The sequence below is a fragment of the Periplaneta americana genome, chromosome 10 (genome assembly GCF_040183065.1).
Source record: "Periplaneta americana isolate PAMFEO1 chromosome 10, P.americana_PAMFEO1_priV1, whole genome shotgun sequence".
Lineage (NCBI taxonomy): Eukaryota > Metazoa > Arthropoda > Insecta > Blattodea > Blattidae > Periplaneta > Periplaneta americana.
Window position 1 is genome coordinate 35,225,444 of NC_091126.1, and position 13,104 is coordinate 35,238,547.

General features: G+C 36.1%; 1 protein-coding gene across 3 annotated transcripts in view; it reads left to right on the forward strand.

The window, feature by feature from the left end:
- Positions 1-13,104, forward strand: part of Art4 (arginine methyltransferase 4) — a 161,456-nt gene that overhangs the window by 135,484 nt on the left and 12,868 nt on the right. For 2 of the 3 annotated variants that reach the window (XM_069837204.1, XM_069837209.1), the window contains exons 10-11: positions 131-250; positions 10,847-10,980. In XM_069837204.1, the coding sequence (XP_069693305.1) occupies positions 131-250; positions 10,847-10,980 (254 nt within the window). The remainder of the gene's footprint in view (positions 1-130; positions 251-10,846; positions 10,981-13,104) is intronic. The other variant, XM_069837205.1, reaches the window with a different exon arrangement.

A 13,104-nucleotide genomic window follows, 5' to 3' on the forward strand; every position in this document is an offset into this window, starting at 1 on the left:
CATCCTGTTTTCAGCCATGGGTATAATGGGATTATTTTAATTGTATTTGTTAATAAACATTTCCATTCAGAGAAGTCCAAAATTATGGTTGAGCAGTTATCTCACGGAACACGGCACTTTATTGTTACAGCCGTCAACATGGTGAATGGAATTTCTGTTAACGGCCTAGGAGAAGTGGCTATGGATGCTTCACAGACAGCTTCAAACCTCATCGGACTGGGTAAGCAACTCAGCCATGATCTCATTCTAGGTAGGAATGCACTCATTTCCTTATTTTATACACTTGGCAACAATTTAAATCTTGATGAATTGTTTCAGTTATCACATTAAAAGCTTTAAGTGCATTTTTGATAGAATTAAGTACAGTATCTGTTATGTTACTTGGAACATTTCACATGATATTGCAGTGGTAAAGTCTTGTGAAAACCAGTTTCTTCTTATTACACAAAATATTATAATGTTACAAAAAATGTATTTTCATATATGTGGTCAGTGGCGGAACAGTTTTCCAACATTCTATACACCTCTAAGCAATTTTATTCCAAACTACTGTATGAATTTTATTCATCTTGAGTATTTTCGAATAAAAATACCTGAAAATGTAGTAGATAAATCTGAAGAATCTTTAATAACATTGTTAATTAATTGAGCTCTTTAAACATACATAGCATGATGTAGCGATTAAAGATACTATAGTAATTTCCTGTTGAGATTTTTTTTTCATATGTAAAGAATAGTGCCCAAAACTTTTTATATACAAGTGTTCTAAGTAGTACGAAAACTTGTATCATTTAAGCAACACAGATTAACATAAGGTTACTTAATTAAGAGATAAATAGGTAAGAACTACTGCACGAAAGCTGTAGGGTTGAAAATTTTATATAGTTAGAAAGGAGTTATTGTAATGTTTCCTACAAAGAATGGCCACTTTTCTTTCATTATATTTTGGTTAAATTTTTTATCCTTCAGACAAAAGTTTTGATTCTGCTGTACAATTTGTTTGACTTAGACTGGATGGACTTAAAACTGTGGAGAGAATGCATTACCGTACTAATATAAACATGATTGTTGTTGATTTATTTTACTCGTCTATATTTTTTTTAATGTCTATTCTCTGGAGAACGTGCATTGCAATATCAGTGGTCTTTTTTTTTTTCATATGGAATTAAAGGAGAACATAGCGTGAAATGGAAGGAGGAATAATAATAAATATAATGACGTATCCATCTATCAACTTACCATACGTGTTCATCCATGAGTCCTTGAAAAGTTCCTTGGCCCTTACTGAGATTTTGATATAAATTATAATATGTATGGAAAGGTACAGGTATATAATAATTGGAAATCTGGTTAAAATTTCAGTACCTTATCACGCAACTCAAAACAGCCTATAGATGTCATTCCTTACACGATAAAACATATTCATTCTTTCAAAATAGAGAACATTTATGTTTCACATAGAAATGGTATAGAACTGTCCTTGAAAGAATACACCATTCAGTGTTTCCTTTAATTTTCATTGTATTGAGAATGAAATAAAGTAGTACTTACTTTAGTTCAAATATTATGTACAGTATAACCTCTATTTAACGTTTGGTGAAACTAGCACTGAGGTGGTTTCGGTGATTTCGCAAATGAAAATCGTTGAACTTATAGGAGATTTTTTATGGAGATGCAGTTGATCGTATACGCAAGGCATAATAAAAGCTTGAATTAACCAAACCTAACCTATCACAGATTCGTATATCCAAGGTGTATAAGTGGAGTATGAAGGGAACTACCTCAGCGCTAGTTTAGCCTAACATTTTTCTGGGGACTTGGAATAATTAACCTTAAATGAGGGCTGACGCTAAATAGGGGTTTGCTACTTTTGTTTAAAAATGTTTGAATACTTTTGCAAATATGCAATTTATTTGCAAAAAAAAAAAGCTACACTAAGTAAATTATGGACAATATTGCATAAAAATAGAAAACATATGGAGAAACAGGGTTCCAATCAAGTCTTTTTCTCACCATCTCGGATATCTTAGCATTTGGATTTTTTTCCCTTTTGCGAATTAAATTAACTTTCTCCACGAGAGTAAGCATTTTCCTTTTCACAGCCATTGTTTTCTAGTGATATGTACAGTCTTAGAAAAAAGCTTTGTCGCACAGATACTTTACAAGTTCCAGAAAGGAGGCAGTGCGCATGATCAGAGGATGTGCGACCTGGGTCACGAGAGAAGGATTAGTTGAGGTAATAAAATTAGTTTTGTTTCGTTGTATGTCTGATCATGCGCACTGCCTCCTTTCTGGGACTTACGAAGTATCTGTGCGATGAAACTTTTTTCTAAGACTGTACCTACAGTAACAGTAAAAAATTCCATCTCTTCACTATAGCAGCACTGACACCACACACCTCAGTGAGCATAACAAAGACAAAAAGCGATTGTCATGGATGGCTGCGACATCCATCATTGAATGAGATTTATTTTTGCAAAGGGTGGGAATTAGCAGACTCTGTTCTATTTTGCTATGTTTTATTCTGCTTGTGATTGGCTATCACAAGGGTTGGGAATTAGCAGTCTGTCCAGTTCTTTTGTGTGTGTGTGCGTGCGTGCGCGTCCGCGCTTTTTTTTATCTGAATGACCGGGGGGGGGGGGGGAGCAACAGTTTACTTACTGAATGGTCCATGATAGGAAATGTAATACTACATGCATTTACATAATTTCATACTACTAGTTTAAGTATATATTATGATACAATATTTTTCATTATCTATTTTCTTGCTACTTGTGCATTCTTATTTGTTTGCAGTGTGTCAAAGTTTATTTTTTTCACAAACTTTTGAAAATTTTTCAGGTTTTGTTCATTGGTCAGCAACCACCTGACCTTAATACACTTCTTCTTCGATATTCGTTTCGTGTGTATGTGTTGTTCTGCTTGTGATTGGATCTCGTAAAGGGAGGGAATTAGCAGACTATCCAGTTCTGTTGTGTGTTTTTTTTTCTGCTTGTGATTGGTTCTTGCTAAGGGCAGGAATTAGCAGATGAATAGGAATGCAGCTTCATGTAAACGTGGTGAGGGAGGGGGAATCATGTAGTGTTGAGACAGCAGCATTGCCAAGTCATTGATTCTTAAAAAATTTCTATTTTATCATAGCCATCTTAAATTAACAAGCCATGTTCATACACTTGGCAACATTGCTTCTCCAGCATATAGCGGTCCCATTGCAGAAAACATAGCAGGCAACACATTTACGAAATATGCTTAAAATTTAATGTTTAATGACGTCGTATTATCTGATGAAGCTTATGCACAATTTCAATATGAAAGTGATTAATGAGATATATACATTCTATTCCACAATTAGGAAATATAAACACAAAACCTGTATTTGATAGGTATTTACAGTTGCAGTGTAGGCTATTAGTAATCAAGCTATAAACCTAATTTAACAACACACTAATTACACGATAGAATGAAAACATTAAACAGAAATATGGTTCATCATCTGAACCAGATAGAGTATCCACTGGCCACCGAACGAATATTGCAGACTTTTATCACTGCCAATGTGGTGCTATAAACCAATTTTCAACACTTTCATCACAGCCACAACACATTTCAATTCTTATTGTACTATACCTATATGGAATTATTACTATATTAACACATTTAATACACTAGTGTCCAAAAGTTAAGCATAATTCATTATTTTGTTCCCAAGCTATCAGAATGGCACCAAACTTGTACAAATGAATCAAACAGGATCTGATATGCAACAGAGTAACATGTATCAGCAAATTTTGTTTTATTGTGGTGTAGGGACACATTTTACACAATTACAATACAAAATCTGACTATCATTTCCACAACAATGATGGTGCTGAGCGGTTAATATGGGGTGTGGTTACCCCTCATGCCTACATAGACGTTGCAGCTCCGTGGCATTCCCTCTATCAGGTGGTTCAAGAGCTCTGCAGACAGCTGTTTCCATTCCTGACAAGCATTGCGGAGGGTTGAAAGTGTCCTCCATGGAGGCTGGTGGGCTGCAACTCGTCTTCCTAATAGAATTCAGATCCGGGGACATCGCTGGCCACTCCATGCGTCGGATATCTTCCCCCTCATGATACTCGTCCACCAGGTTGGCTCTATGCGGACGTGCACCTCTGAAAAGTTGCACATGTCGTTCCAATACCTCGTCTCTGTACCTGTGGGCATTCACAGTACCAGCTGCGAAGATGTGCAGATCTGTACGTCCATTGAACATTATGCCTGCCCGCACGAGTACGCCACCACCGCAAAATGGGCGTTTTTCCACGATTTTTGTGGGATGAAACCTGGTTCCACGTTCCCTCCAGATTATTGTGCAATGAGAATCATTGGTCAAACTGAATGTGGACTCGTCTGTAAACAGCACGTTCCTTCATTCATCCAAGGTCCAATATTGGTGTTGCCGACTCCACTGTAAACGGTTCCTTATGTGTACTCGAGTGAGCTGGAAACACACTGCTGGTCATCTGGCACAGAGTCTGCCTGCCCTGAGCCTCCAGTATACAGTTTGCCTGGAAACTCGAACGCCTGAGGCAGCTGCAAGCTCAGAAGACAGTTGTCTTGCAGGCATTGTCCGATTATGTCATGCTGTTAAGGTCAAATATCAGTCCTCTTGCGGTGTTGTGACCCATGGGCAACCTTGTACAGGCATACGACGAACATCTCCTGTGTCTTGGAACCATCGCTAAAGCCTGGAAATGACACTTTGTGCCACATTCAGGGCTCGAGAGACTTCGATCTGTGTCTGACCTGCTTCCAGACGTCCGATTATTCTACCCTTCAAAACAGGGTCCATTTGGCATCTCTGTGGCATGTTGGTGCTGTTCGGTATACACTGTGATAAGAAACTACCCTCTGTTCACAATGAGAGAACAAGAACGAATGAGTTGCACTGGTTCTGTTTGCTTACCTTCGAAACACGTGTTTATTCGGAGGGGAGGCGGAGGTTGAGGTACCCCTCCCTATGCACAGAGCACAAGTGCGATGCAGCACACACTGTGATAAAGGTTTATAGCGATTGCTCATCGTTTTCCCTTTCATTTCTTTGTTTTACGAATTATGCTTAACTTTTGGACACTAGTGTATAACACAAGACGTACACTGAACGAACTAAATGCAATTATTATGAAAGTTGGCATATTTTCTTCCTGGAATTATAATCCACTTCCACTAGATGACTACTGACACGAGTAGCAGGGTTGGCAATACATGCAAACGAAATGATACTAAACGTGAGGAATGTTACTACAGGTGTGTAGTATTATGTGACAGGTTAGGTTAAATTAGGTGCGTATTATGTGACAGGTTAGGTTTGATTCATGTAGTATTATGAGAGAGGTTAGGTTAGGTTTGATTAGGTGTGTAATATGATTACTTTGTTGGCGGTACTGAAACCCACTGTTACATTAACGAAATATGACCATATTCTTCATTCATGCATGACTATTTTCGTATATATGTAAGATATGTATTTAGGACAGGTTGGGTGGGCTTAGGCTCTCCCAGTGATCACATCAATTTCTACTAATCAGTACTATAAATCCAAGGCATTTTCAAGATATTTGATCAAGTTCCTATAGTGGTTGGGACATAAGTAACCTTCACCCATCTTCCTTTGGTTTGCATTAAAATATGAATTAATTTTATATATTAAAAATAATTGACGTTTCAGAAAGCAGTAGGCCTGTATCTGAAGTCTTCCATTACAGCTTTCAAATTACCGTCGACTAGGCCTATATTGTTATACTAATAATAAGAAATTTGTATTAGACAGTAATTTGAAATTTACACCACCTTAAGCTTAAAATATAAGTTCAATTGATTGATGAACTAAAAAAGCAAGTAGGTAATAACTTAATGTAGGCTTAATGTTTTCAATTGTTCTACTGTGTCATTTATACACTTAGTATAATTGTTCAAAATTGTGTTGACAAACAAAAATTTATGTACAGTAAATTGCTGCCCATATGCACACTGTTCTTTTACCTTACCAACACACTCTTAGATTTCAAATTAAACCCTGCCAATTGAATAAGAAGCACATCCTTGAGCTCATTCAAAGGAATCTCACTGTTTTTTAAATCTACTTTTAACGTTAGGTTCTTATAAATCACAATGCTACTTATTACACTTATGCCACTATCAACTTACTTTGTCACTAACATCACAATTTAATGTGTACAGCCACACATAATAATCATTTCGTTTAAGGAACCATTTTCATAGGCTTAAATTTGCAGGGAACTCTTTCAGAAAGCTATTAAAATCACTTACACCCATTTTTAATACCTGTTCGTTTCCCTTATTTAGTTTTCTGTGGCTTCTCTTCTAGAATTTGGGTTAGGTCTGTGGCTTTAATTTTGGAATTTACGAGGCACTACATTGTTCGAAAGTTGTAACGGTATGTTTGCCTGGTTTCCTTTGTAATCTGGCAGAATGTAATCACTTTTTTTTTATTATTGTTGAATACCTGTGTTTAGAAAAGGGCTTTCGGTGTAACAGTTTCTGACTATTTCTGTGCGCATGCGTCAATCGCCTTCCACCCCCACCTGGATGGTGGAGGCGGAGGGAGTGGGGAGTTGCGCAGACTTGGAGCGCGAGAGTGAAAGAAGGGGGATTTGGATACGGGTCGTTGAGGAGAGACATTCAGCCGATGTGGTGAGGTGGATTGTGGCTGAGTTTGTGCTAGGCGGTAATCAAGTTACACTGGAGGTCTGGAGGTTGCAATGCTTGGTATGGAGTATGTTTGACTGAGAGAGTCTAATGGATAATGTGGTAAATGTATTGTGGTATGACACAAAGGGAATCTTAAGACTGGATTCTAATTAATTATTAATTGTCTAAACTCAAGTTTGTTGTTAGATTTATTTTAATGTTGTTGTTAATTCTGTTTAGGAAATAAAATAAAAAAAAATAAAAGGAGACATAATAAATGTTTCGTATTTGTTGAAGTCATTAAAGATTCCAAAGTAACTGTAATATAGTGAGAAAGCACTTCATTGGTCGGAAGCGTGCTGGGCCCATAACCCAGAGGTCTGTGGATCGAAACCACGCTCTTCTAATATATTTCCAACAGTCATTGAACTTCTTTTACAGAAATTCACCAAAGATTATTTTCTGTCATTTCTTTTTTCCAATCCATATTTTCCAACTGTTCTTCCACCATGTCCTTCTACTACTGTGTTTCAGTCACCCATTAGGATTACACATGCTCCCTTCTTCTTCTCAACTATCTCTTCTTTCTTGTCATAGCTTTCTTCCACTTCTTCGTCTGCTAATCCACTATGTGGCATGTAAATTTGCACAAGCACCAAGTCTATTTTCTTTCCTTGTAGTCTCACCATTATCATCCAGTCATCTACATAGTGCACTGATATCACATTATTTTTCACACAAGGTCCTAATAATACACCAACACCTTGACTTCCTTTGGACTCATCACTTGAATAAAATAACTTAAATTCATCACATCCACTCTGTTCTTCTCATTTCTTCCTTCAAGTTTTCCAAATTACCTGCTTGCAAAAGAGTCCTCACATTCCATGTTCCAATCCTCAATCTTTTCTTCTCCCTTGGGTTCAAGGTAAATATCAGAAGGTATTCACTAGACTAGATGGCATTTCGGAAGGCGGTTAGATTCTATATGCGCCGTAGCATTTCTGGTATGTGACGTCACAAGCTTGTACAGTAGAACCAATCAGAATCAGTCTATAACAAGCACTTCCCGAGTTAGTTTGTTCACGTGCGAGTGTTTCAATACATTGAATTAGTAAAACTAATATCAACTGTGTGTGTGTGTGTAAGATAAATAAATGGAAGAAGAGACTGTAAAAAGACAAGTATTACACAAGCAGGCGCGGAAAATAGTGTTTAAGGTGTATAATATTTAAAAACGTTAACGAGCAGAATGCTGCCGGCCATCTTGATGCTGGCAGCAACGTTGCCAACATGCAAGAAACGACTGCAGAAGCATGTAGTGTGGGATTGAGAACCATGCAAAGAATATTGTTAGTGAAGGAAAGAGGGTTTGTTTGGTGTCATGCTTACAGTAATGAACGGCTAAGGTCATTATTGTCTTTTGATAACTTAAATTCTCTCCTGCGCTATTTGTATTGCACGTGCACGTGAAGTACGATGCGGCAATGTTGTATGCTGCCTTGCTTTCTCTATCTGTCTCTCTCGACGCAAACGCTAGCAGACAACCGCCTTCCGAATTGCCGTCGACTCTAGTTTCAAAATATTGTGAATTTCTCATGTTTAGAAAATTTTCCATCGCCAGAGAATTATGCAGCAGCTTTTTATCTTAATAATAAAGAGAAAATATTCTAAGAAAAGGCAGTAGTAGGTATATAGCCAAACAAAGCAAATTTATTTTATCAAACTCGTGAAAGAGGTGCAGAGGCTGCACTAATACTGAACTTTCCTCTTCTCATGTCTCTCCTTTAACTATCAAGATAATTTGTGGGGACAATACTACTACAACTACTACTGCTGCTGCTGCTGCTGCTAAAATACGAGCACAGGCTTTAGGATAATATGTTTGTACAAATGTCTATGGAAGTGGAAATATTTTTACCCAAATTCCACCTTCTACTCATCACTTTCTTTGTTTAATAAGAGAAAACTCGGGAGAGATATTTCTGATTTTTTTTATTATTATCATTTCGGTAAGTAATACAGAACAAAATTGAAACTTCGGCCATTGTCTTTTATATGTTCGGAATAATTAATAAAATATTTTAATAGTGAAATTAATACCTTGAAAATTATAAATACAGACATTGTATAAGTAAGTGAAGTAAAATATCAATATGTAAAAAAAAAAAGAGCTACACTAAATTGCATTATATGTTCGGAATAATTAATAAAATATTTTAATAGTGAAATTAATACCTGAATTGCATTCCATTTCTGTAATAATACAGATTCTGGACATAATCCTTGTAAATAACTATAATAATATTTGTATATAGACATCCTTCCTCACAATGTACTCACACCTATGGCATATACTTCCAGTTGGGCATGGAAAATATTGTAAAAAATTGAAACTAATCCAAGTGAAAGGGACAAAAGTTGCATCTTGTCTAATAAAAGGAAGGATGTTGTGATAATGATGGAAAAGAAAACATTCCAATATGGTGTAGTTATTGATAGTATCATCATCATCATCATCATCTTCTTCTTCTTCTTCCTCCTCCTTCATGTAACATGTCTAATGTCCTGTTATGGTCTCACACCGTTGTATCAGCGGACAGCTCAGAGATCATTTTCAGTATGCATAGGAATTGTGAAAGCACGACTTATCAATTCTTTTGGCTTGGAGAGTTTCCAGCAAGAGTTATCAGTAAAATACCAGACAGGATATGACCTTAAAGACGTTCAGGCAGTAGTTCATTATTTGGCATGGTATCCTTGTTGGTGGCATTCTGTATGCATGAGATTTCCATTTCTATCTATAGTTTTGAATTTTCTATAAAGTAGAATCAATTTTTAATTTTTTTCAAAATATCTGTGCTAGTAATAGTAGTAGTAGTAATAATAATAATAATAATAATAATAATAATAATAATAATAATATAATATCGTCACAATCAAGCTAGATGAATGCAAAAATATGCAAAATATTTAGGAAATGCACAAATCCAATTAATATTATTTGTAAGAATTGTGGAAATCTCAAAAAAAAAAAAAAAAAAAAGTCATTAAGAACACTTCAGCAGGTAACTTGTGAATCTGGAATTTTGATTCCTAGACATAAGCTTAACTCACTGAGAATTCTCGTTATTATTGGCAGAAAAATACTACTTATACGTCACAACTTCAAACTTATTTCCTATTTCGCAGTTCATAATCATCATAATCGTGGTTTCTATCACCACTGCCATCATTGTCAATGTCATCACTTTCATTCCCTTGCAGACTGAAAAAAAAAAAACTGCTGTGGTTTAAAATATTGCTAAACAAAACAAAATAATAAAATAAAAGGTAATGAAAAAGCAAACAAAATTTGTTGTGTTGGACACTAAATAGTTGAGATTGCTGTTGTTTGCTGCATTATTTCATATCTCCACATTACTCTATACTAACGTCAGCATACATGCCAACATCCACTCATTTCAAGATAGCCAGCGCATACAGGTAAACTAATATGTACTGAAACGGGGATGATAATCTGTTACCATTATTTCAGTTTGAGATGCTTCATTATATTTGCGATTTTACATAGAAACCTTACAGTGCTATTAAAAAGGAGGCATAGTTTGAAATTTTTCCATTGCTGGTGATGAATGTAACATTTGGAAGGTTGGTTTCACGTTCGTCTTCAGGTGAACATAAAGGGGAACAAAAGGTATATCCTGTTCATTGGGGTTCTTGACCAATGCCACTTCCCTCACCCCCCTTCTTTGTTTTTCACATGAAGGCAAAGGTAAAACAGACCTTCGAAACATTGTGAGACCCTTCGACTACCAGGAATGGGGAAATTCCAATCTATACTCTTCTCAGTAATTCTCTATTACTTTCTTCATTTACAGTGTTATGTATAATCATAAAAAATAAGTTCAAAATCATGTTGTCAACATCATCCACAAAGAATGAATTAGAATGAATTTTTATTTTAAAAAATTGTATTTTTTTAAAATGAAACTCAAATTAAAATTCATAGACGTAATCAAAAAGCAGTGTGTTATTTTAATTTGTGGGTAGCACACTTGCAATCTACATGATTGATTTTTGTGCATGATGGCAGCATGGTTTTTGGAAGGGTTTGGTGGTGGATCACCCGAAGCTTGTTATCATGATGATACAGGAAATCAACCCAACATCCATCCTGGCTCCATTACAAGCACTGGACGTCAGAGGGTAGGGCCTGGCACAGCAACATCGACACAGGCAGCCCAGTTGATTGGAGGAGGGATATCACCTACACTGTTCACAACACCTGTAAGTAGGTTAGGTATTGTCGTTACATCACAGTCTTAGTATGTACAGTCACGAAGCTTGAGTTATGAGGGTGCTAGGAACAATAGACTGTGCCGGTACTATTTCGCATTGTCTGTAATGAGGCGATAGTAGCGATTCTAGTGGTTAGCAACTATCTATGGATGCATATTTACTACGTATTTAGCTTCGTGACTGTATATACTAGACTGTGGTTACATACTTGAAAAAGATATTTTCCTATTCTTATCTATTTATTACTCATTGTACGTTATTACAAAACATTATATATTTCATTTACAGACTTTTCAGTTTAATTTTCAGAGTGTTAAAACAATTGAAGTATATTACCTTGTATTTCAAATAAGGAACATTCTGCGAACAAATATCTTTGAATAATATTAGGTTTGAAAATTATTTATTCACTCATATGTTCTGAAACCTAAACTAAATGTACAGTATATGCCATGCACAGACAGTATGCCAAATTCGGTATTTGTAATGCTGAAACCTTTTTTAGATCCTTCCCAATATCAAAATCAAATTTTGCAATATAGCATTTTAATTATACCTCATTTTTCAGATAGCGAAAAAGAATACAGTGAATGAGTGAATGAGCGAGAATGTGAGTGTGAGTGTGTAAGGAACAGAAACATAATTGTCTGTTGCCATAGAATATACTGTTAATGGAGAAGTGTAAAAATTCAATCTTACCGTTTTGAAGGAAATCTATTTTCAACATCACTGTTAACCATTTATGTCTTTTTGACATGCCTTTTTCGGTTGGACCTCTTCTGTCTGTCTATTTGCTTTCTGTGTCATGGGTTGTGAGTTCACCACCCAATAGGGTAAAATTATTTTTTATTTTAGTTTTTAATTTATTTATTTCAAATGTTAATGGCATGCATGCACGCGCATTCTCCAAAATATGAATGAGTTATGAGGTGGAACCACTTCTTTAATACATTGATGTGCAAGAGTTGAAACGAAACCAACTACAGTAGAACCTCTATTATCCGTGGTGATGAAGGGGGGTGGGCTGAACGGTTAATCGAAAAAATCTGATTATTCATACCATAAAAGATTTTCGTAAATTTAGTGAATAATACTGACACTTTCGTATTTTCCTGCATGATCTTGTATTTAACACGCTAGGTAGTGGATCAGAAGTTCACCCATTTATCTGGTTGTCAACAAAGGGTTGTTAAGAGCCAAGGAAACTCCTTGTAATGGCTGTCTATGTAAAGATAGGAATAGTGGAGGTCTCGTGTTGTAGACTTACATACTTTACACACTTTATCCTTAAGTTTTATTAAATTGCACACAGTTGTAACTCCAGTCTTGTATTCTGATGCAAGGTGAACCACAGTTTCTCTTTTCCCAAACCATTCAATGATTTGCACTTTTTTTTCGATACTTAGCACAACACGATTTATTTTCATACCCATGGAAGACATTTTATATATAAGTTAGGGGGTGTATAAAGTAAGCTTACAACTCTAACAGTAGACCATACTGTGTAAGGGTAAATGCTTGTAATAACACTTTCTAGGAAAAAAGCGAGAGAAAGACAGTTGGATAATCTGCCAGTCCGTTAATAGAGTTACAGATAATCAAGGTTCTACTGTATAATTTACATCCATCAAGAGAGAGGAGTTCAACCTTTAGTTTAAAATTCACAACCAACTTACATCATTACACATATTCATGATTTATAAACGTAACTATACTGGGTGTTCATTTCAAAGTGTGTCATGACGTCACTGTTGTGAGTCAGCGATTTGAAGTGAGTTTCAGTTTTTATGTCAGAGAAGTTGCTTATTAATCAAGGTGTTCAATCTGAACTTGAGAACGTGTACGGTATAACTTGAATGTCGTAGCAACAGATGGCGGTCTGTACTGTCTGTGTGCTACCATAACCTTTTTTGAACTGTGTTTTGCGCGGCCAAGTCATACACAGGGTATTTGTTATCATCGGTTGCGTACGGCAACATTCCACAATACAAATCAAATGCTCTGTGTCCATGTTGACTGTCGAAGTTAATGTCAACAAATACATAAGTAATTGTCTTAACCCTCTCCCCATATCCCGACAGTAAGGAAAAAACCCACCCCAGTACATGTTTC